Raw genomic sequence first — 24,871 nt, 5'->3', positions numbered from 1 at the left:
GTGATTTGTTTGTAGCTGATTTTTCTACAGGGTGATTTGTTTGCAGCTGAACTCTCTATATGGTGGTTTCTTTGTAGCTGAACTCTCTACAAGGTGACTTCTTCTTGCTGATCTCTCTACAGAGTTATTTGTTTGTAGCTGAACTCTCTTCATGATGGTTTCTTTGTAGCTGAACTCCCTACAAACAAGGTAACTTCTTCTAACTGAACTCTCTACAGGGAGATTTGTTTGCAGTTGAACTCTCTTCATGATGGTTTCTTTGTAGCTGAACTCTCTACAAGGTAACTTCTTCTAGCTGAACTCACTACATGGTGGTTTCTTTGTAGCTGAACTCTCTACAAGGTAGCTGAACTCCCTACATGGTGGTTTCTTTGTAGCTGAACTCTCTACAAGGTGACTTCTTCTAGCTGATCTTTCTACAGGGTGATTTGTTTGTAGCTGAATTCTGTACAGGTGATTTGTTTGCAGCTGAGCTCTTTACAGAATGGTTTCTTTGTAGCTGAGCTCTCTACAAGGTAGTTTCTTCTAGCTGATGTCTCCACAAGGTCACTAGTTTGTAGCTGAACTTTCTACATGGTGGTTTCTTTGTAACTGAACTCTCTACAAGGTGACTTCTTCTAGCTGATCTTTCTACAGGGTGATTTGTTTGTGGCTGAACTCTCTACAAGGAAACTTCTTCTAGCTGATCTCTCTACAGGGAGATTGGTTTGTAGCTGATCTCTCTACAGGTGATTTGTTTGCAGCTGAACTCTCCACATGATGGTTTCTTTGTAGCTGAACTCTCTACAAGGTAACTTCTTCTAGCTGATCTCTCTACAGGGTGATTTGTTTGTAGCTGAATTCTGTACAGGTGATTTGTTTGCAGCTGAGCTCTTACAGAATGGTATCTATGTAGCTGAACTCTTTACAAGGTAACTTCTTCTAGCTGATGTCTCTACAGGGTCACTAGTTTGTAAACGAATTCTCTACATGGGGGTTTTTTTGTAACTGAACTCTCTACGAGGTAACTTCTTCTAGCTGATCTTTCTATAGGGTGATTTGTTTGTAGGTGAATTTTGTAAAGGTGATTTTTTTTGCAGCTGAGCTCTTTACAGAATGGTTTCTATGTAGCTGAACTCTTTACAAGGTAACTTCTTCTAGCTGATGTCTCTACAGGGTCACTAGTTTGTAAACAAATTCTCTACATGGTGGTTTCTTTGTAACTGAACTCTCTACAAGGAAACTTCTCCTAGCTGATCTCTCTACAGGGATATTTGTTTGTAGCTGAACTCTCTACAGGTGATTTGTTTGCAGCTGAACTCTCCACATGATGGTTTCTTTGTAGCTGAACTCTCTACAAGGTAACTTCTTCTAGATGATCTCTCTACAGGATGATTTGCTTGTAGCTGAACTATCAACAAGGTAACTTCTTCTAGCTGATCTCTCTACAGGGTGATTTGTTTGTAGCTGAATTCTGTACAGGTGATTTGTTTGCAGCTGAGCTCTTTACAGAATGGTATCTATGTAGCTGAACTCTTTACAAGGTAACTTCTTCTAGCTGATGTCTCTACAGGGTCACTAGTTTGTAAATGAATTCTCTACATGGTGGTTTCTTTGTAACTGAACTCTCTACGAGGTAACTTCTTCTAGCTGATCTTTCTATAGGGTGATTTGTTTGTAGTGGAATTCTGTACAGGTGATTTTTTTTACAGCTGAGATCTTTACAGAATGGTTTCTTTGTAGCTGAACTCTCTACAAGGTAGCTTCTTCTAGCTGATGTCTCCACAAGGTCACTAGTTTGTAGCTGAACTTTCTACATGGTAGTTTCTTTGTAACTGAACTCTCTACTAGGTAACTTCTTCTAGCTGATCTCTCTACAGGGAGATTGGTTTGTAGCTGAACTCTCTACAGGTGATTTGTTTGCAGCTGAACTCTCCACATGATGGTTTCTTTGTAGCTGAACTCTCTACAAGTTAACTTCTTCTAGCTGATCTCTCTACAGGGTGATTTGTTTGTAGTTGAACTCTCTACATTGTGGTTTCTTTGTAGCTGAACTCTAAAAGGTGATTTCTTCTAGCTGAATTATCTCTTTCTATAGTTACATGAATTCCCTACAAGGTAACTTCTTCTAGCTGATCTCTCTACAGGGTGAATTGTTTGTGGCTCATCTCTCTACAGGGTGACTTGTTTGTAGTTGATCTCTATACAGGTTACTTTTTTCTAGCTGATCTCTTGAATTCTCTTCGGGTGACTGCTCTATTAGGATGACTGCTCTATTAGGATGACTGTTCTATTAGAGTATCTCGATCTCGCACTTGCTACACCAATTTGGATTTCGTGTTATAACTCCGTGGCTTTAAGTCTGATTCTTCTACGCCATTGAAGAGCCTTTCTAAGATGATAACTCCATCTGTACAGCGATTTTCAAAGCACTACCCCAAGCGGTTTACCTGGTAGGCGTGGCAAGCAGTCGTTTTTTATTAGCTAATCTCGATTGTGTAATTGTTACACACTGTTGGTTTTTTCATTGTATCTTCCTGGTTTTTAGCTCGATTTCTTTCAAACCACAAAAGGTTTGAGGTTCAATAGTTAACCTATTCACCCACCGATTTTCAGCTTCTTCCCATACGCGGTTTACCCTGTAGGCGTGACAACATATTGGTGTTATTTTTCGTGAATAATCGCTCATAACTCTTTGCCTGTTTATCGTATTCCAGCCAAGGTTGGTACAGAGATGGGTCATTCCATGCCAAATCAACATGAAATTGACATGACCTCTTCTGATTTTTATATAATTTGGTACACACAAAGACTCAATTGAGAAACTACTCCACACCAAATTTCAGACCATTTGACTAATTACCTTTGGAGATATGACCACTCAAAGTTTGAGGAAAATACTTGATCTGATTTACAGGTAACCATAAAAACCATCATAACTTGTGTTTGGCTTGACCTATGAACTTTTGGTTTACTTTATGAGAAAGGATATTAAATTCTCTTTGCAATGATATATATGTTTTGCTATTTACTTCAAAGGTAAGGTCTAACCACAAAAAAAGTACTTTTTTCTTTGATCTTAATTTCCAAAGAAAAGGTAGTTTTAATTAACTTCATTTTTTGGATACAAACTCTTTACATGTATACCTTTCACTACTGTAAGTTTCAAATTGGGACATCACTGACAACATTGTTTTTAAGATACATTTTAAGTGTTATGTAGTAGCAATATGATAAATTACTATTATAATTTTAATATCTGAAGAAACATGGTAATTTAACTTGTAGTTTTTAACATGTACTTGAATTGCTCTGTGGCTGCTTTAGTTTGTTCTTTTGAGATAGTATAAATTCATCCATAACTGGTTCTTGGGTCACTTGTTGTGAGGATATCATCAATAGAAACTAAAATAGCTATCTGTTTCTCTGGCTGGATACTTGTATGATGGTGATGGATCATTAGGGATTAATATATTAATGCTAACTTTTCTGTCATCCTGATGTACTTGGAGAACACAACCCAACCACCATTTCTTTTCATACACAGCTGTAACAAATCCTGTAATTTTATCAACTGGAATTTCATCCTTACTCACAAGGGTAACCTTTTCCTCTTTACCAACACATGAATTTGAAAATTTCTTTGTTAGAACGATAGAATTGCTTAATGGGATAAAGCAGTGGAGTTTTTGTATACCAGGAATAGTTTTACTTACTTTTAACCTTTCCTCTAAGTATTCTTCACTGTAGTCGATTGTTGTACTGTATTTAAAATGCAAGCTTGTTAAATTTTCAGCTCCCCATTCAAAGAGTTAACATGGAGTCATTATTTGAGAATTATATGGTTTCTGTAAACTTGCTTTAGCAGCTAGTCGTTTTACGATGCCACCAATTCCATAATTTGGTCCTTTTCCATGTGATGTAGCATAGAAATGCCATTCAGCGTGTACTCCAAAATCTGATTTGTGATAACAGAGATTCAAGAATTTTTTTCTGTTTTTGTACTGGGCAGCTGATCCATCTGAAAAATAAATTATCTTGTCTACTTTCAAAACTTTTCTTGAAGGAATTGCACTAAATGCTTCTGGAATAAATGTACAGTAATAGTGTCATGATACAAGCAATCAGATAATAACAAAGCTGATGTGTTGCAACTCTCCTGATTCTTTGTAGTATGCCACAAATGGGTGCAATGTTGCTTGTGAATTATTCCAATGATATGCTTGTCTGCATCTTGCAATACAAAGGAATGGTTCTCTGAAAAGTCGCATATTACTAGAAAATGACCAGGCATCAGGTTTAACATGGTATCTGTCTGATAAAGGGACTGTTGTTTGGCAATGAATGAATGGGGTATCAAAAGTTTAATCTGGTCACAAAATGAGTCTACGAAGTCATCTGCAGGTTTAGTGATCATCTCCAATGTTGACCTGTCTACAGACACCCACTGCTTGTACTGGATAGTATCAATAAAGTTATCATCAAATATTTCATTTAAGTAATCTTTGAGGTTTGAGATTCCTGGTCAATATTCACAAGTTTTTAAATGACAAACAGGCTGTGGTGTATTACATAATATTTATGACAAGTGCAACACAGTGAGCATAATGCTGTAAGTGAATTTCCAATTTAGCAGTGAGCTCTGCCAATTTACCAGCAATCAACATCAATTTTGTGTTTTGATGGATGGAGCAGACATACAGCATGTGTCCCACTACCTCCAGTTAAAACACAATTCTTAGGATGCAATTCAGCAAATTTAACCTTTTCAGTGAAAAATTTATCTTTAAATTGCTGGTAAACCTCTAGTTCAAACTTTTTACGAGTCTGATGATATCAGTCGAATGATGCCCAGCAAGAAAGATTGTGTCTCGATTAAAGTTGGTGACCAGAGGATTTCAATTCAAAAATGATTACTTTTAGGAAATCTAAAAGAAAATTTTTTTGTCATCATTTGAGCCATGGCCTTGAATTGGGTTAGGCGTGGATAAAATGCCTCCTGATTTAACTTAGCTTTTTTTCTTTATGAACCATATAATTGGATCGTTTTCTATTCTTTTGATGCTCCAGCTCATTGGAAGTAGAGTCAAAATTTGTACCTTTATACTTTTCTCTTCTGTTTCATGGAATTTCATCTTCAGCTTCACTTTCATCATTGTCATCTTAACCTTACCTCCAAGTATAGATTCATGAAAATCACTTTTGATTTTATCTAGCTTTTACTTAGGATACTGTGCACCTGGTAGTATCTTATTTTTTACAACTGGTGATTCTCCAATTAAAGCTAAGCCTTTGTTAACACTCTCCAGATCCTGATGTTGAAAATCATCGCCGCTTGATTCATACTGAGTTATTTCCATTTTCTGACAGTTTTTTGTACAGTTACTACATATCTTCTCTTCAAGAGTGAGAGTAAGAATTTTTGCACCCATCCAAGGTCTTAAGCTAGTTTTCTTGTGCCTTTGATTGTTAAAAGAATTACAACAACTATTAGCCCACTGCTTTTGTGCCATGCTTCAAAAAAATTGTAAGGAATAATTGATAGCTATAGAGCACTTTCCTATCTGTTTTATATGTGACAGACTATTGCTTACATCATCTATTGCTTACATCGCTATGACAGCAAATAAATAAAGTCTTCATACTTCCACTGAAGTACTTTCAGTCTTAATCACAAAAGGGACTTGTAAGGCATGTGTAGTCTGTGCAAAAAGTAAGTAAACTTTTTGATGCTTTGCATAAAAGCAAAATAAAAGAGTATAGTTTTAATTAATTAGTTTTTATGAAAATTGAATTTTTTGGTTATGTAGAACAGTAATGTGTTTACATCAGAATTCTTTTGTTAAATGACAAGTTCTGTGTTATCAGTTGCCAATGTACCCATAAAGATTGTAACGAAAATAATTATGTATACCTGCAGAACTGTTTACGTAATTTTCCTATAGTTTTTTGCAAAACTTTTATTAGCCAATTTGTCCCTTCTTGGTTTGCTCTGTTTGTACTAGTAATAGCATGGGTAGCAGTGAAATTTGGGATAAATACCACAAGTGTTGTATTGGAAATTTACCATTTCCAATACAACAAGAGTGGTATTTATCCCAAATTTCACTGCTATACCCATGCTATTCCCAGTTAATACCATACTCTCTGCATATACGCATGCTGTGCATTAGCATTGCTATGTCCGCAATTTGTCACTATGTACTAAACATGTGTCAACACTAATTGTTAACATAAATTCTAGCCAATGAAATTGCAATTACAACTTTTTCACTGCTACCAGTGAAATACGGGATATATTTCACTGCTACTATTGAGATATTTGTAAGGGCAGTGAAACAGGTATGGTATTAGTGCTGTTATATACATATCAGGATGAAGTACAAAACTTGTACAAATAACTACTAGGAAAATTATGATCTACAAAAATTTCAATATTGCATGCTATATTGCTCCACATAAGAATTTGGTGCTGTATTGTACTTTCTGATTGTTGTCCCAACTTGAAACTTACAGTAGTGAAAGGTATGCATGTAAGTAGTTTGTATCCAAAATATGAAGTTGCTTAAAACTACCTTTTCTTTGGAAATTAAGATCAAAGAAAAAAGTACTTTTTTGCGGTTAGACATTACTTTTGAAGTAAATAGCAAACCATATATATCATTGCGAAGAGAATTTAATATCCTTTCTCGTAAAGCAAACCACAAGTTCATAGGTCAAGCCAAACACAAATTATGATGGTTTTTATGGTTACCTGTAAATCAGATCAAGTATTTTCCTCAAACTTTGAGCGGTCATATCTACTAAGGTAATTAGTCAAATGGTCTGAAATTTGGTGTGGAGTAGTTTCTCAATTGAGTCTTTGTGTGTACCAAATTATATAAAAATCAGAAGAGGTCATGTCAATTTCATGTTGATTTGGCATGGAATGACCCAGATGCGCCTTTGTACCCCCCCTTCTGTGTGCCAAATTTCAAGGCGATCGGATATGGCGTTCGCGTTTTATAGCAGTTTTTGTAAGTGTGCGAAAAGAGGAAGAAAATAAGAAGAAAAAAAACGAAGAAACTAAGTCAATTTTTGAAGTCGCATATCTCGGGAACGCTTAAAGCGATTTCGCTCAAATTTGGAATGTGGTGTGCTGAAGGTGGATGAAGTGTCCACAGCAAAAATCGTTTTCTTTCATCAAGGCAGCACAGAGCTACGGAGGTGCGAAAATTGCATTTTCTTTCTTCCTGTCAATATACTCACGGGTGTTACGCGCCGGCTTCTTGGGCCGCACGACACACTACCGTGTGTCTTGATTCAGCTAGAAGAAATCACCTTGTAGAGTTCAGCTACAAAGAAACCACAATGTAGAGAGTTCAGCTACAAACGAATCGCCCTGTAGAGAGATCAGCTAGAAGAAGTTACCTTGTAGAGAGTTCAGCTACAAAGAAACCATCATGTAGAGAGTTCAGCTGCAAACAAATCACCTATAGAGAGTTCAGCTACAAACAAATCTCCCTGTAGAGAAATCAGCTAGGAGAAGTTTCCTTGTAGGGCGTTCAGTTACAAAGAAACCATCATGTAGAGAATTCATTTACAAACTAGTGACCCTGTAGAGACATCAGCTAGAAGAAGTTACCTTGTAAAGAGTTCAGCTACTTAGAAATCATTCTGTAAAGAGCTCAGCTGCAAACAAATCACCTGTACAGAATTCAGCTACAAACAAATCACCCTGTAGAAAGATCAGCTAGAAGAAGTCACCTTGTAGAGAGTTCAGCTATTAAGAAACCACCATGTAGGGAGTTCAGCTAGAAGAAGTTACCTTGTGGAGAGTTCAGCTACAAAGAAACCATCATGAAGAAAGTTCAGCTGCAAACAAATCTCCCTGTAGAGAGTTCAGTTAGAAGAAGTTACCTTGTAGAGAGTTCAGCTACAAAGAAACCATTCTGTAAAGAGCTCAGCTGCAAACAAATCACCTGTACAGAATTCAGCTACAAACAAATCACCCTGTAGAGAGATCAGCTAGAAGAAGTTACCTTGTAGAGAGTTCAGCTACAGATTTAAAGGAACCATCATGTGGAGAGTTCAGCTGCAAACAAATCGCCTGTAGAGAGTTCAGCTACAAAGAAACCACCATGTAGGAAGTTCAGCTAGAAGAAGTTACCTTGTAGAGAGTTCAGCTACAAAGAAACTACCATGTAGAGAGTTCAGCTGCAAACAAATCACCCAGTAGAAAGTTCAGCTATGAACAGATCACCCTGTTGAGAGTTCAGTTAGAAACAAGGAATCCTGTAGAGAGATCACCTAGAAGTATCACCTTGTAGAGAGTTCAGCTACAAACAAATCACCTGTAGAGAGTTCAGCTACAAACAAATCACCCTATAGAGAGATCAGCTAGAAGAAGTCACCTTGTAGAGAGTTCAGCTATAAAAAAACCACCATGTAATGGGGCGGATCCAGGACCTGGCAAGGGGAGGGGCACAAACAGGCCAAGTTGTAGGTGGTTAGGGAGAGTCAGATTCTGTTGTTAGTTGCTGCATTTTTATGCAGCAAATAATACACCTCTTAGTAGTATCTCACTGTTGATTTTTACCATTTTGGCCTTTGTGAAGTCTTAAAAACTGTTTAAATAGCTCTGAATGTCTTAAACAACAGCAACACAATAATTATTTTTAGAGGCGCTTAGTACGCACGAAGTTGCAGGGTGACAATTTCATAGCTAGTTTGAGTTTGGTTCGCTTTGGTTTCAGGTGCATTTGTAATAAATGCTAATAAATGTTCATATTTTCATGAGTTATATAAGCTGATCTTGGCCTGACATAAAGTTGTAATAGTATGAGAAGTAGCTATGGCTCCTCCACAAGGTCACTGGGGGGGGGGGGCATTTGCCCCAAATGCCCCATCCTGGATCCGCCATTGATGTAGAGAATTCAGCTGCAAACAAACACCCTGTAGAGAACTCAGCTACAAACAAACCGCCCTGTAGAAAGATCAGCTAGAAGAAGTTACTTTGTTGGGATTTCAGCTACAAACAAATCACCCTGTAGAGAGTTCAGCTACACAGAAACCATTCTGTAAAGAGCTCAGCTGCAAACAAATCACCTGTACAGACTTCAGCTACAAACAAATCACCCTGTAGAGAGATCAGCTAGAAGAAATTACCTTGTAGATAGTTCAGCTACAAACAAATCACCCTGTAGAAAGATCAGTTAGAAGAAGTTACCTTGGAGAGAGTTCAGCTACAAAGAAATCATTTGTAAAGAGCTCAGCTGCAAACAAATCACCTGTACAGAATTCAGCTACGAACAAATCACCCTGTAGAGAGATCAGCTATAAGAAGTTACCTTGTAGATAGTTCAGCTACAAACAAATCTCCCTGTAGAGAGATCAGATAGAAGAAATTACCTTGTAGAGAGTTCAGCTACAAAGAAACCACCATATAGAGAGTTCAGTTGCAAAGAAATCACCCTGTAGAAAATTCTGCCAGAAACAAATTGCCGTGTAGAAAGATCAGTTAGAAGAAGTTACCTTTGAGAGAGTTCAGCTACAAAGAAACCATTTGTAAAGAGCACAGTTGCAAACAAATCACCTGTACAGAATTCAGCTACAAACACATCACCCTGTAGAGATATCAGCTAGAAGAAGTTACCTTGTAGATCGTTCAGCTACAATCAATTCACCCTGTAGAGAGAGCAATTAGAAGAAGTCACCTTGTAGAGTGTTCAGTTACAAAGAAACCAACATGGAGATTTCTATAATCAATATTATGTATTACATATACAATTGTACATTAACTGATAAAATATTTAAAGTACATCTACTTCATCTTTTCTTCTTCCTGTAGTAAAGAAAAAAAACATAGGTTAAAAAAGTCCCAAAGCTGGCCATAGGCCGGCTTTGGAGTATACAAATACAAAAAAGAAATGAAATCTAATCCAAAACAGCCAAGCTGTAAAAAATGTGTGCGGCCCTCAGAAAGGCTATGGTGAAAAAAGATGTGAAATCAAAGGAGGCAGACAAGAATTAGCTGTGATGGTAGGTTAATGGTAAAAAATTTAATAACGACAATTCAGGTGAATTTTTGTGCCGCTTCACAAAATTTACCTGAATTGTCATTATTAAAATTTTTACCATTAACCTACCATCACAGCTATTTCTTGGCCGCCACCTTGGATTTCACATCTTTTTTCACCATAGCCTTTCTGAGGGCCGCACACTTATTTTACAGCTTGGCTGTTTTGGATTAGATCAAGACACACGGTAGTGTGTCGTGCGGCCCAAGAAGCCAGCGTGCCACCCGTGAGTATATTAACAGGAAGAAAGAAAACGCAATTTTCACACCTATGTAGCTCTGTGATCCCTTATCCGATTGCAACCAAATTTGCTAGAGAGGTGCCGGCCAGTACGGGGAGTCTACACACCAAATTTGAAGAAAATCGCTCCAGCCATTTCCGAGATACGAGCGAACAAACTTTGTTTTAATTTCTTCGTTTTTTTTCTTCTACTTCTTCATTTTGCACATTCGCAAAATCCGCCATAAAACACGAATGTATGCTCGGATCGGGCTAAAATTTGGCACACTTAAAGGGCTCATTAAGGCGGATCTCTGTACCAACTTTGGTAGGAATCCGATGAACATTCACGGAGTTATGACCAATTATTTTCGTAAAATAAGATCGAAGGTCTGTCACGCCTACAGGGTAAACTCCTTTGAGGAATCAGTTGAAAATTGATATATAGATGGAGCAACCATCGTAGGAGTGCCTTTTTGTGGTTTGAAAGGAATCAGGATAAAGACCACGGAGATATGACACAAAACCCGACCTGTGTCAAAATTACGCAATCGATTTTTATGAATAAAAAACTATTAGTTTTCGTATCTACCAGGCAAACCGCTTAGAGCAATGAGCTGAAAATCAGTATGTAGCTGGAATAATCATCATAGAAAGCCCTTGTAGTAGTGCAGAAGAATTGGAGTACAAACCACTGAGATTCGAAAGGCAACTACGTGTAGCAAATGCGAGATCGAGATACTCTAATAGAACAGTCACCCTAATAAAGCATTCAGCTGCATTTATAATTTACTCAATTATATTACATTGCAAATTATTCTGTAGGGAATTCAGTTACAAACAAGTCACCCTGTAGTCAGATCAGCCAGAAGAAGGTACCTAATAGAGAGTTCAGCTACAAAGAAACCATCATGTAGAGAGTTCAGCTCAAACAAATTGCCCTGTAGAGAGATCAGCTAGAAGAAGTTACCTTGTAGAGAGTTCAGTTACAAAGAAACAATCATGCAAAGTGTTCAGCTGCAAACAAATCACCCAGTAGAAAGTTCCACTATGAACAGATCACACTGTAGAGAGTTCAGTTAGAAGTTAGTCATGTTGTAGAGAGATCAGCTAGAAGAAGTAACCTTGTAGAGAGTTCAGCTACAAATAAACCACCATGTAAGAGAGTTCAGCTGCAAACAAATCACCTGTAGAGAGTTCAGCAGGAACAAGTCACCCTGTACAGAGATCAGCTAGAAACAAGTCACCCTGTAGAGAATTCAGCTACAAACAAATCACCCTGTAGAAAGATCAGGTAGAAGAAGTTACATTGTAGAGAGTTCAGCTGCAAACAAATCCCCTGTAGAGAGTTCAGCTAGAAACAAGTCACCCTGTAGAGAGTTCAGCTAGAAGAAGTCGCATTGTAGAAAGTTCAGCTACAAAGAAACTACCATGTAGAGAGTTCAGCTGCAAACAAATCACCCTGTAGAGAACTCAGCTACAAACAAATCTCCCTGTAGAAAGATCAGCTAGAAGAAGTTACCTTGTAGGGAGTTCAGCTACGAACAGATCACCCTGTAGAGAGTTCAGCTACAAACAAATCACACTGTAGAGAGTTCAGTTACAAAGAAACCACAATGTAGAGAGTTCAGCTGCAAAAAAATCAATCACTCTGTAGAGAGCTCAGCTAGAAGAAGTCACCTTGTAGAGAGTTCAGCTGCAAATAAATCACCCTGTAGAGAATTCAGCTACAAACAAATCACCCTGTAGAAAGATCAGCTAGAAGAACTTACCTTGTAGAGAGTTCAGCTACAAAGAAACCACCATGTAGAGAGATCAGCTGCAAACAAATCACCTGTAGAGAGTTCAGCTAGAAACAAGTCACCCTGTAGAGAGATCAGCTAGAAACAAGTCACCCTGTAGAGAGTTCAGCTAGAAGAAGTCGCATTGTAGAAAGTTCAGCTACAAAGAAACTACCATGTAGAGAGTTCAGCTGCAAACAAATCACCCTGTAGAGAACTCAGCTACAAACAAATCGCCCTGTAGAAAGATCAGCTAGAAGAAGTTACCTTGTAGAGAGTTCAGCTACAAACAAATCACACTGTAGAGAGTTCAATTAGAAACAAGTCACCCTGTAGAGAGTTCAGCTAGAAGAAATTACGTTGTAGAGAGTTCAGCTACAAAGAAACTACCATGTAGAGAGTTCAGCTGCAAACAAATCACCCTGTAGAGAACTCAGCTACAAACAAATATGCCCTATAAAAAGATCAGCTAGAAGAAGTTACCTTGTAGAGAGTTCAGCTACAACAAAACCATCATGTAGAGAGTTCAGCTACAAACAAATCACCTGTAGAGAGTTCAGCTACAAACAAATCACCTGTAGAGAGTTCAGCTAGAAACAAGTCACCCTGTAGAGAGATCAGCTAGAAAACAAGTCACCTTGTAGAGAGTTCACCTAGAAGAAGTCACATTGTAGAAAATTCAGCTACAAAGAAACTACCATTTATAGAGAGTTCAGCTGCAAACAAATCACCCCGTAGAAAGTTCAGGTATGAACAGATCACCTTGCAGAGAGATCAGCTAGAACCAAGTCACCCTGTAGAGAGTTCAGCTAGAAGAAATTACCTTGTAGAGAGTTCAGCTACAAAGAAATCACCATGTAGAGCGTTCAGCTGCAAACAAATCACCCAGTAGAAAGTTCAGCTATGAACAGATCACCCTGTTGAGAGTTCAGTTAGAAACAAGTCATCCTGTAGAGAGATCACCTAGAAGTATCACCTTGTAGAGAGTTCAGCTACAAACAAATCACCTATAGAGAGTTCAGATACAAACAAATCACCCTTTAGAGAGATCAGCTAGAAGAAGTCACCTTGTAGAGAGTTCAGCTATAAAGAAACCACCATGTAGAGAATTCAGCTGCAAACGAACACCCTGTAGAGAACTCAGCTACAAACAAATCGCCCTGTAGAAGGATCAGCTAGAAGAAGTTACCTTGTAGGGATTTCAGCTACAAACAAATTACCCTGTAGAGAGTTCAGCTACAAAGAAAACATCATGTAGAGAGTTCAGCTGCAAACAAATCATCCTGTAGAGAGTTCAGCTATGAAAAGATCACCCTGTAGAGAGTTCAGCTAGAAGAAGTCACTTATTAGAGAGTTTAGCTACAAAGCAACCACCATGTAGAGAGTTCAGCTGCAAACACATCACCCTGTAGAGAATTCAGCTACAAACAAATCGCCCTGTAGAGAGACCAGCTAGAAACAAGTCACCCTGTAGACAGATCAGCTAGAAGAAGTTACCTTGTAGAGAGTTCATCAGCTGCAAACAAATCACCCTGTAGAGAATTCAACTACAAACAGATAACCCTGCAGAGAGTTCAGCTAGAGTCAAGTCACCCTGTAGAGAGAATCCTGTAAAGAGTTCATCTACATACAAGCAGATTACCCTGTAGAGAGTTCAGCTACATTTCAAGTCACCCAGTAGAGAAATCAGCTGCAAATTATCATGTGGGGATTAATTGACATGTAATAAATATATGCTCTCTTTTTATATTATGAACTCTTGATATATGCATTATATATATAATTTGTACTTTTACTGATAAAATCAGAATGAGTTAAAGTATTTATAAATTCTGTTTAATCTTTTTCTTTTTCCTGTGGTAAAGAAAAATATATAGGTTAAAAAGCCCCAAAGCTGGCCATAGTCCGGCCATAGGCCGGCTTTGGGGTATACAAGTACAAAAAGAAGTGAAATCTAATCAAAAACAACCAAGCTATAAAAAAAGGAGTGCGGCCCTTGAAAAGGCTATGGTGAAAAAAGATGTGAAATCCAAGGTGGCGGCCAAGAAATGGCTGTGATGGTAGGTTAATGGTAAAAATTTTAATAACGACAATTCAGGTGAATTTGGTGCCGCTTGGTCAATTGGCACAAAATTCACCTGAATTGTCGTTATTAAAGTTTTTACCATTAACCTACCATCACAGCCATTTCTTGGCCACCACCTTGGATTTCACATCTTTTTTCACCATAGCCTTTTCAACGGCCGCACTCCTTTTTTACAGCTTGGCTGTTTTTGATTAGATTTCACTTCTTTTTGTATTTGTATACCCCAAAGCCGGCCTATGGCCAGCTTTGGGGCTTTTGAACCTATATATTTTTCTTTACCACAGGAAAAAGAAAAAGATGAAGCAGATTTTATAAATACTTTAACTCATTCTGATTTTATCAGTAAATGTACAAATTATATATATAATGCATATATCAAGAGTTCATAATATAAAAAGAGAGCATATATTTATTACATGTCAATTAATCCCCACAGGATAATTTGCAGCTGATCTCTCTACTGGGTGACTTGAAATGTAGCTGAACTCTGTACAGGGTAATCTGCTTGTATGTAGATGAACTCTTTACAGGATTCTCTCTACAGGGTGACTTGACTCTAGCTGAACTCTCTGCAGGGTTATCTGTTTGTAGTTGAATTCTCTACAGGGTGATTTGTTTGCAGCTGAACTCTCTACAAGGTAACCTCTTCTAGCTGATCTGTCTACAGGGTGACTTGTTTCTAGCTGGTCTCTCTACAGGGTGATTTGTTTGTAGCTGAATTCTCTACAGAGTGATGTGTTTGCAGCTGAACTCTCTACATGGTGGTTGCTTTGTAGCTGAACTCTCTAAAAGGTGACTTCTTCTAGCTGAACTCTCTACAGGGTGATCTTTTCATAGCTGAACTCTCTGCAGGATGATTTGTTTGTAGCTGAACTCTCTACATGATGATTTCTTTGTAGCTGAATTCTCTACAGGATGATTTGTTTGTAGCTGAAATCCCTACAAGGTAACTTCTTCTAGCTGATCTTTCTACCGGGCGATTTGTTTGTAGCTGAGTTCTCTACAGGGTGTTTGTTTGCAGCTGAATTCTCTACATGGTGGTTTCTTTATAGCTGAACGTTCTACAAGGTGACTTCTTCTAGCTGATCTTTTTACAGGGCATATTTGTTTGTAGCTGAGTTCTCTACAGGGTGATTTGTTTGTAGCTGAACTCTCTACAGGTGATTTGTTTTTAGCTGAACTCTCTACAGGTGATTTGTTTGTAGCTGAACTCTCTACAAGGTGATACTTCTAGGTGATCTCTCTACAGGATGACTTGTTTCTAACTGAACTCTCAACAGGGTGATCTGTTCATAGCTGAACTTTCTACTGGGTGATTTGTTCGCAGCTGAACTCTCTACAATGTGACGTCTTCTAGCTGAACTCTCTACAAGGTGACTTGTTTCTAGCTGATCTCTCTACAGGGTGACTTGTTTCTAGCTGAACTCTCTACAGGTGATTTGTTTGCAGCTGAACTCTCTACATGGTGGCTTCTTTGTAGCTGAACTCTCTACAAGGTAACTTCTTCTAGCTGATCTTTCTACAGGGTGATTTGTTTGTAGCTGAATTCTCTACAGGGTGATTTATTTGCAGCTGAACTCTCTACAAGGTGACTTCTTCTAGCTGAACTCTCTACAGAGTGATTGATTTTTTTGCAGCTGAACTCTCTACATGGTGGTAGCTTTGTAGCTGAACTCTCTAAATGGTGACTTCTTCTAGCCGAAGTCTCTACAGGGTGACTTGTTTCTAGCTGATCTCTCTACAGGGTGACTTGTTTCTAGCTGAACTCACTACAGGTGATTTGTTTGCAGCTGAACTCTCTACATGGTGGTTTCTTTGTAGCTGAACTCTCTACAAGGTAGCTTCTTCTAGCTGATCTTTCTACAGGATGATTGTTTGTAGCTGAATTCTCTACAGGGTGATTTATTTGCAGCTGAACTCTCTACAAGGTGACTTCTTCTAGCTGAACTCTCTACAGAGTGATTGGTTTTTTTTGCAGCTGAACTCTCTACATGGTGATTTCTTTGTAACTGAACTCTCTACAGGGTGATTTGTTTGTAGCTGAACTCTCTACAGGGTGATCTATTCGTAGCTGAACTCCCTACAAGATAACTTCTTCTAAATGATCTTTCTACAGGGCGATTTGTTTGTAGCTGAGTTCTCTACAGGGTGATTTGTTTGCAGCTGAACTCTCTACATGGTAGTTTCTTTGTAGCTGAACTCTCTACAATGTGACTTCTTCTAGCTGAACTTTCTACAGGGTGACTTGTTTCTAGCTGAACTCTCTACAGGTGATTTGTTTGCAGCTGAACTCTCTACAAGGTGACTTCTTCTAGCTGATCTGGAGGGTGATTTGTTTGTAGCTGAACTCTCTATAGGTGATTTGTTTGTAGCTGAAGTTTCTACAAGGTGATACTTCTAACTAATCTCTCTACAGGATGACTTGTTTCTAACTGAACTCTCAACAGGGTGATCTGTTCATAGCTGAACTTTCTACTGAGTGATTTGTTTGCAGCTTAACTCTCTACATGGTGGTTTCTTTGTAGCTGAACTCTCTACAAGGTAACTTCTTCTAGCTGATCTTTTTACAGGGCATGTTTGTTTGTAGCTGAGTTCTCTACAGGGTGATTTGTTTGCAGCTGAACTCTCTACATGATGGTTTCTTTGTAGCTGAACTCTCTACAAGGTGACTTCTTCTAGCTGATACAGGGTGACTTGTGTCTAGATGAACTCTCTACAGGGTGACTTGCATGTAGCTGAATTGTCTATCAGATTAACTGTTTGTAGCTGAATTCCGTACAGAATATCCTGCAATGTAATATAATTCTGTAATAGAGTAAGTTATAAATGTAGCTGAATGCTCTATTAGGGTGACTGTTCTATTAGAGTATCTCGATCTTGCATTTGCTACACGTAGTTGCCTTTCGAATCGTAACTCAGTGGTTTGTAATCCGATTCTTCTGTACTACTGCAAGGACTTTCTATGATTATTCCAGCTACACGCCGATTTTCAGCTAATTGCTCTAAGCGGTTTGCCTGGTAGATGTGAAAACTAATAGTTTTTTTATTCATAAATATCGATCGCGTAATTTTGACACAGGTTGGGTTTTGTGTCATATCTCCATGGTCTTTATCTCAATTCCTTTCAAACCACAAAAAGGCACTCCTACGATGGTTACTCCATCTACGTATAAATGTTCAACTCATTCCTCCAAGGGGTTTACCCTGTATGCGTGACAGATCTTCGATCTTATTTTACGCACATAATCGGTCGTAACTCCGTATATGTTCATCGGATTCCTACCAAAGTTGGCACTGCGATCCGCCTTAATGAGCCCTTCAAGTGTGCCACATTTCAGCCCTATCCGAGTACGCATTCGTGTTTTATGTAAATATTTTAATAACGACAATTCAGGTGAATTTGATGCCGCTTGGTCTTGGCACAAAATTCACCTGAATTGTCATTATTGAAATTTTTACCATTAACCTACCATCACAGCCATTTCTTGGCCGCCACCTTGGATTTCACATCTTTTTTCACCATAGCCTGTCTGAGGGCCGCACTTTTTTTACAGCTTGGCTGTTTTGGATTAGATTTCACTTCTTTTTTGTATTTGTATACCCCAAAGCCGGCCTATGGCCGGCTTTAGGGCTTTTTTTAACCTATCATTTTTTCTTTACCACAGGAAGAAGAAAAGATGAAGCAGGGTGATTTCTTTATAGCTGACCTCTCTACAAGGTTATCCTTCTAGCTGATCTCTCTACCGGATGACTTGTTTGTAGCTGAACTCTGTACAGGGTGGTTTGTTTGTAGCTGAATTTTCTACAGGGCGATTTGTTTGCAGCTGAACTCTCTACATGGTAGTTTCTTTGTAGCTGAACTATCTACAATGTAACTTCTTCAAGTTGAAATCTCTACAGGGTGACTTGTTTCTAGCTGATCTCTCTACAGGGTGACTTGTTTCTAGCTGAATTCTCTACAGGGTGATTTGTTTGTAGCTGAACTCTCTATAAGGTAACTTCTTCTAGCTGATCTTTCTACAGGGTGATTTGTTCTTAGCTAAATTCTCTACAGGGTGACTTGTTTCTAGCTGATCTCTGTACAGGATGACTTGTTCCTAGCTGAACTCTCTACAGGTGATTTGTTTGCAGCTGAACTCTCTTACATGGTGGTTTCTTTGTAGCTGAACTCTCTACAAGGTTACTTCTTCTAGCTGATCTCTCTACAACATGACTTGCTTCTAACTAAACTCTCTACAGTAGGGGCGTAGCCAGGGGGGGTTCAAAGGGTTCGGACGAACCCCCTTTTCAGAGTTAAGTTTTTTAAATCGCGATACTGGTTAACTAGAACTGAATTAACTTACACAAATCCACTGAAATGGATAGCTACAGGTCTTCAGGCAGAGGAATTCAAGTACCTCTACTCGCTATTGCGAATGAATTTATAAGAATACACATGTTTACACGTGTACACGTGTTTACATGTGCGCACCTACGAAATAAATGAAGCGTAAAAGTGCTACCTCAGGTGGCATTCTAAAGTTTTTTTCGAAAAGAATCCATGCAGAATTTAGAAGGCCAGATTCTAGTAAGTTGTAGCACATAGGCATATTTCTGTGCAAGAATTTTGTGGCTAATTGCACTATAATGCATCATAATTAATGTACTTTTTGCATAAAATATAGCAATTTGCTGAGTTTTGATTTATTAAAATATTTAAAGTCTCTCAGCGGCTGGGGGCTGCGCCCCCAGACCCCTGCTTCTAGTAACTCAATGCTGGTACTGGAACCCCCCTTCAAAAAATCCTGGCTACGCCCCTGTACAGTGTGATCTGTTCATAGTGGAACTTTCTACTGGGTGATTTGTTTGCAGCTGAACACTTTGCATGATTGTTTCTTTGTAACTGAACTCTCTACAAGGTAACTTCTTCTAGCTGATCTCTCTACAGGGCAATTTGTTTGAGCTGAACTCTCTGCATGATGGTTTCTTTGTAGCTGAACTCTCTATTAGGTACCTTCTTCTGGCTGATCTGACTACAGGGTGACTTGTTTGTAGCTGAATTCCCTACAGAATAACTTGCAATGTAATATAATTGAGTAAATTATAAATGCAGCTGAATGCTTTATTAGGGTGACTGTTCTATTAGAGTATCTCGATCTCGCATTTGCTACACGTAGTTGCCTTTCGAATCATAACTCAGTGGTTTGTAATCCGATTCTTCTGTACTACTGCAAGGACTTTCTATGATGAGTATTCCAGCTACATACTGATTTTCAGCTCATTGCTCTAAGCGTTTTGCCTGATAGACACGCAAACTAATAGTTTTTTATTCATAAAAATCGATCGCGTAATTTTGACACAGGTCGGGTTTTGTGTCATATCTCCGTGGTCTTTATCCCGATTCCTTCCAAACCACAAAAAGGCACTCCTACGATAGTTGCTTCATCTACATAGCAATTTTCAACTGATTCCTCAAAGGAGTTTATCCTGTAGGCGTGATAGACCTTCGACCTTATTTTACGCAAATAATCGGTAATAACTCCGTGAATGTTCATCGGATTCCTACCAAAGTTGGTACAGGGATCCGCCTTAATGAGCCTTTTAAGTGTGCCACATTTCAGCCCGATCCAAGCACGCATTTGTGTTTTATGGCGGATTTTGCGAAATGTGCGAAATGAAGAAGTAGAAGAAGAAAAAAACCAAGAAATTAAAACGAAATTTTGTTCGCTTGTATCTCAGAAATGGCTGGAGCGATTTTCTTCAAATTTGGTGTGTGGACTACCCTTGCTGGCCGGCACCTCTCTAGCAAATTTGGTTCCAATCGGTTAAAGGATCACAGAGTTATATAGGTGTGAAAATTGCGTTTTCTTTCTTCCTGTTAATATACTCACGGGTGGCACGCCGGCTTCTTGGGCCGCACGACACACTACCGTGTGTCTTGATATAGTAGGTAAAGACACACAGGACACAAAATACTGTATAGCTTACATAAGTAATATTTTGTACATTTTGAAGATACAAAGATGATGTGTTGTTATTTGATGAAATGATATCATGTGACTTGTAGCTTCATTGATTGTAGGCATGAGGTTCAATACCTTGGGTATGAGAGTGTTGAGATGTGTACTGGTAATGAACATTATCATGTTTTGAATACATAATTAATACTCATGCAAAGTGTTTTCATGCTCTTTTACCTGTTAATTTTAAAATGCTACAAATGATGAGAATGAACAGTGTGCATTGTGCACTAGTGAGAACCTCACCATACAATTTCATGTTGTTAGTTTAACAAAGCTTATGATAATATGCCAAAACCAGACAAAATCCGATCAAATTACATAAATATCTGACCATAATGCAATTTGTCCAGACACAGTGTCTCTACTAGTAAGACACCTGTACACAGGTGTCTTATCAGAATAAAACACCTGCATACTTTCCAAAAATCAAAGCATTCTTAACATGTCATTGTCTAAATGTAGTAAGACACAGCTATCCTACTAGTGTGTAGTGTACATAGCTCTCAACCTGAATCCTTAGCTAGAAATGAGATCAACATGCAAAGTATATCCACTGCAATACATCCCATACAACCTGATGGAGAGAACAAACACAACATACACAAAATGTACCTTAGGCTGATTATTGCTGTGTAGTTGTGCACCTATGCTTGTTATATACACAGCTGCATTCCTTTTTATGCGTATATTATTGTTTCCGTACATAAATTCTGTTGACATCAGCTAAGAGCTGCAACCAACTGGAATTATACTTGTGGAAACTGACATATTTTCATCCTTTGTAGGCACTGGCATCTTTCACAGTGATCAGGTGCTTGTTCTCCAAATTAGTGCGTTTGTGGCATCATGTGTTCAGTGATCAGTTTAGGAAACATGGCCCAGTACATATTAAAAATATAACTCAAATCTGACAGTTGAAATATATTGTTTCTTTCATCACAACTCTCACTGTGGTTTGCTCTTGGCAACTATTTAGTACAGCCATGTATTAATCCAGCACTCTAATCCAGCACCATTTCTTTGTTGAACACATGGTGCTACGTGAGAAGGATTGGTCTAAACTCAGAATAGTATTGGTACCTATCTTACTGCTTTGAAATGGATATCTTTCTATACCACCCAAGTCCCAAATTTCACTGCTACCATGTATGCTACTATAATCACCAGTGCATATTTTATGAAGATGTGTATGTATGTATTAGCATGTGTTCAATTTCACGTTCACATTGTAGAAAGACTTTTACTCTCTTGCTCGAAATTAATGTTACTGAATAACATTGTGGAATAATCTTCCTACCATTGTAACATTATTTAGAAACAGATATATGTTGTTATTGATGAAATCATATCATGTGGCTTGTATATATTATTACAGAAGGGAAGGACTGCTTTACATGAAGCTGTTATTCACAGAAACTTTCGAGCAATACAAACATTGATCAGATTAGGAGCAGACGCAAATGCACTTGACAAGGTTAGTTAGTATGTGTATGATGAAATGTCAGTAAGACACAATTCAATGTAGTAAGACACAGCTATCCTACCAGTGTGTTAGTGTGTAGTGTAGTAGAGTTGTGGTGTGGTGCGAATGATCACGTGATCATACACTAGTTTATACTACACCACAGTCAGTTCATGTTAACCTAGTCCCTTATTTCCCCCTAAATATAACTCTTGTTACATGGGCCAGTTGTTAAATCATTTAGGATTGATGTAAAGCTACTTAAATGTCGAAATGTTTGTCAGTAAAGTGCTTTGATATATATGAACAAGAACAAGTGAGTAATCAGACTTTATAAATATCTCATACATTTAGGACAATTCAGGTGCGTGCGTACGTAAGCATGCTTTGTCCAATACAAAACTATTGAAAGTGAACACATGTACATGTTCACCTCTTTGATGTTACTAGTTTTGGTAGGTGCCAGTTATGTGGGAGTAGTACTGTTTATTGTAGTGGCAAAATGCTTGATAACTGTTTGATGTATATATATAGCAGGTAAAGACACACAGGACACAAAATACTGTATAGCTTACATAAGTAATATTTTGAACTTTTTGAAGATACAAAGATGGTGTCTTGATGAAATGATATCATGTGACTTGTAGCTTCATTGATTGTAGGCATGAGGTTCAATACCTTGGGTATGAGAGTGTTGAGATGTGTACTGGTAATGACCCTTATCATGTTTTGAATACATAATTAATACTCATGCAAGGTGTTTTCATACTCTTTTACCTGTTCATTTTAAAATGCTACAAAAGATGAGAATGAAAAGTGTTCATTGTGCACTAGTGAGAACCTCACCATACAATTCCATGTTGTTAGTTTAACAAAGCTTATGATAATATGCCAAAACCAGACAAAATCTGATCAAATTGCATAAATATCTGACCATAATGCAATTTGTCCAGACACAGTGTCTTATCAAAGCACAAGGAAGGACCCTGAGGGAGCCTAAACACTAAGCTACGTATGTAGCATGTCTGTTGATTGTATGAACAATAATAGTCACTTGGTTGCTAGGAGATAGTATACATTCTTACAACCCAAGTGAGTGACCACAAATTTACAATTGCCAAACCTGTGGTGTAATGTAATCACAATACAGCTGCATCAAGGCATGTGACTTAAATCCAGCATAACTGTTATGCTATAAAATTATAGTGAACACAGTAGACATCTACATGTTCAGTCAATGTAGGCAACTGTCCAGCCGATTCTGGTTTGTAAGGACATTGTGGCAGTCAACAGAAATTTCTTATCTTAAGCTGTGGTATAATCTGCTAAAAAGTTTACTTATATCTGATTACTATACTGTCGCTCTTCAAACACTTATTGAATTGGTCTGGTGATATTATGACTAATTATCATTTCTATGGAAGGTAGGGGTGTGTGCAGTATAGCTGTGGCAACAGCCATTTCCATAGATACTTAATATTTTATTATGCTACTGCTGGGACTATACATATAACACAGCTGGCACAAGTGACAGGTTATTATACTCATTAGTCACTGCTATTGTTTCTTAGCAACAGTGGCTCTTCATTACCAAACAAAGATAAAACCCACTAATACATGCATTTATACTGATTGCTCGCACACATAACATTACTAATTAAGTAGTGTAGTAGAGGTGTAGTGTGGTGTAAAGGATGATTTGACTCATACGCTAGCTTATACTACACTATGGTGTGAGTGTATGTACACCTAGTCCCTAAATAGTTACATGAGCCAGCTGCCAAACCTTTTAGGAGTTCTGAAAAATACTTTAAGTTTGTCAATAAAGTGCTTTGATATGAGTACGAACAAGTGAGTGATGTGATTGAGGCTTTATAAAAGTATCCTATACATTTAGTATGGACAACTCAGGTGTGCAACACTATTGATAGTGAACACACGTACATGTTCACTCTCTTTGATATTATTGGTTTTGGTGGGTGTCAGGAGTGTTGCAGTATTGCTGTTTATTGTGTTTGCAAATTGCTTAAATAAATGCTCAATGTGCTGGCAAAGCCACAAATTATTGACATATTTTGTATATGGTTATACATAATTTTTCAATCCTGTAAATTTCTTTTCAATACATTGCTGGTTTATAAACTATTACCATATTTATTTTGTTAATGCAGCACTTCAATAGTAGCCCTACTTAATTAATTAACCCACTCACTGCCAAATTTGTAGAGGCTCTAATCTACTGTTTGTAAGCTGCTACAACTTACACACTATACCATATAATCCTATAAACAATCTATCAATTTACTCACTATAGAACAGGAAATTAGATTATGAAGTTGTTGTTTACACAAGAACAACCACAAATCCATTATATAACTTTAAAGTACGAAAATTGATCAAAGTGAAACCAAACGTGAAATTTCACAAATTTACAGGCTAGCACTATTTATAATAATACAATAAATATCACTAACCTGTTTATAATTGAAGCGATTATCACTAAGTCAGGTTTTCCTGTGTTTGAGCAAGTGCGCATGGGCATACAAGCATGAGGTCACTGTTTCGACGCGTACAAAAGCAGCAACACGCCACTCCAACCTACATAATCCCTCTCCTCACTGTTTCTCTTTATTAGCAGTGCTACTATCATGTCGAAGAATCATCTACAAACACTACAATGTTTTTTATTGACATTCCAAAAGTATGTGATTGCATCATCTAACTGCGCAATAGTGCACAAGAGACCGGTTATCCTTGTTCCCATTCACTTAAGGGCATCCCTACTACAGGATAAGCGCAGGAGCTACTAAAATACTCAACTGAAGTTTCAGAGCATTTAGAATGTGATGCTACGGGTGTTTATAATTTAAACCGCCATATGGCAGTTGTGGCGGTGAGAGGGTTAAGTAGTGCCAAAATTGATATCAAGACACATGGTAGTGTGTCGTGCGGCCCAAGAAGCCGGCGCGTAACACCCGTGAGTATATTGACAGGAATAAAGAAAACGCAATTTTCGCACCTCCGTAGCTCTGTGCTTCCTTGATCAAACAAGACGATTTTTGCTGTGGACATGCCCTCCAACTGCAGAACTCCACATTCCAAATTTGAGCGAAATCGCTTCACGCGTTCCAGAGATATGCGACTTCAAAAATTGGCTCAGTTTCTTCGTTTTTCTTCTTATTTTTCTTTTTCTTGTCGCACACTTACAATAACTGCTATAAAACTCGAACACCATATCCGATTGCCTTGACATTTGGCACACAGAAGGGGGATATAAAGGCGCA

The 24,871-nt window shown here is 38.1% G+C and overlaps 2 protein-coding genes across 9 annotated transcripts in view; one reads left to right on the top strand and one right to left on the bottom strand.

Annotated features, from left to right (window-relative positions):
• LOC136253062 (long-chain-fatty-acid--CoA ligase ACSBG2-like) overlaps positions 1-24,871 on the bottom strand; it is a 318,134-nt gene that overhangs the window by 177,636 nt on the left and 115,627 nt on the right. The gene's annotated exons all lie outside the window — the stretch shown is intronic.
• LOC136253053 (serine/threonine-protein phosphatase 6 regulatory ankyrin repeat subunit B-like) overlaps positions 1-24,871 on the top strand; it is a 201,665-nt gene that overhangs the window by 151,390 nt on the left and 25,404 nt on the right. For all 3 annotated transcript variants that reach the window (XM_066045631.1, XM_066045632.1, XM_066045633.1), the window contains one exon: positions 21,501-21,599. In XM_066045631.1, coding sequence (XP_065901703.1) covers positions 21,501-21,599 — 99 coding nt within the window. The remainder of the gene's footprint in view (positions 1-21,500; positions 21,600-24,871) is intronic.

Source organism: Dysidea avara, chromosome 4 (genome assembly GCF_963678975.1).
Source record: "Dysidea avara chromosome 4, odDysAvar1.4, whole genome shotgun sequence".
Classification (NCBI taxonomy): domain Eukaryota; kingdom Metazoa; phylum Porifera; class Demospongiae; order Dictyoceratida; family Dysideidae; genus Dysidea; species Dysidea avara.
Note: the sequence above shows the minus strand (reverse complement) of the source record. Positions and strands in the feature narration are given on the sequence as shown.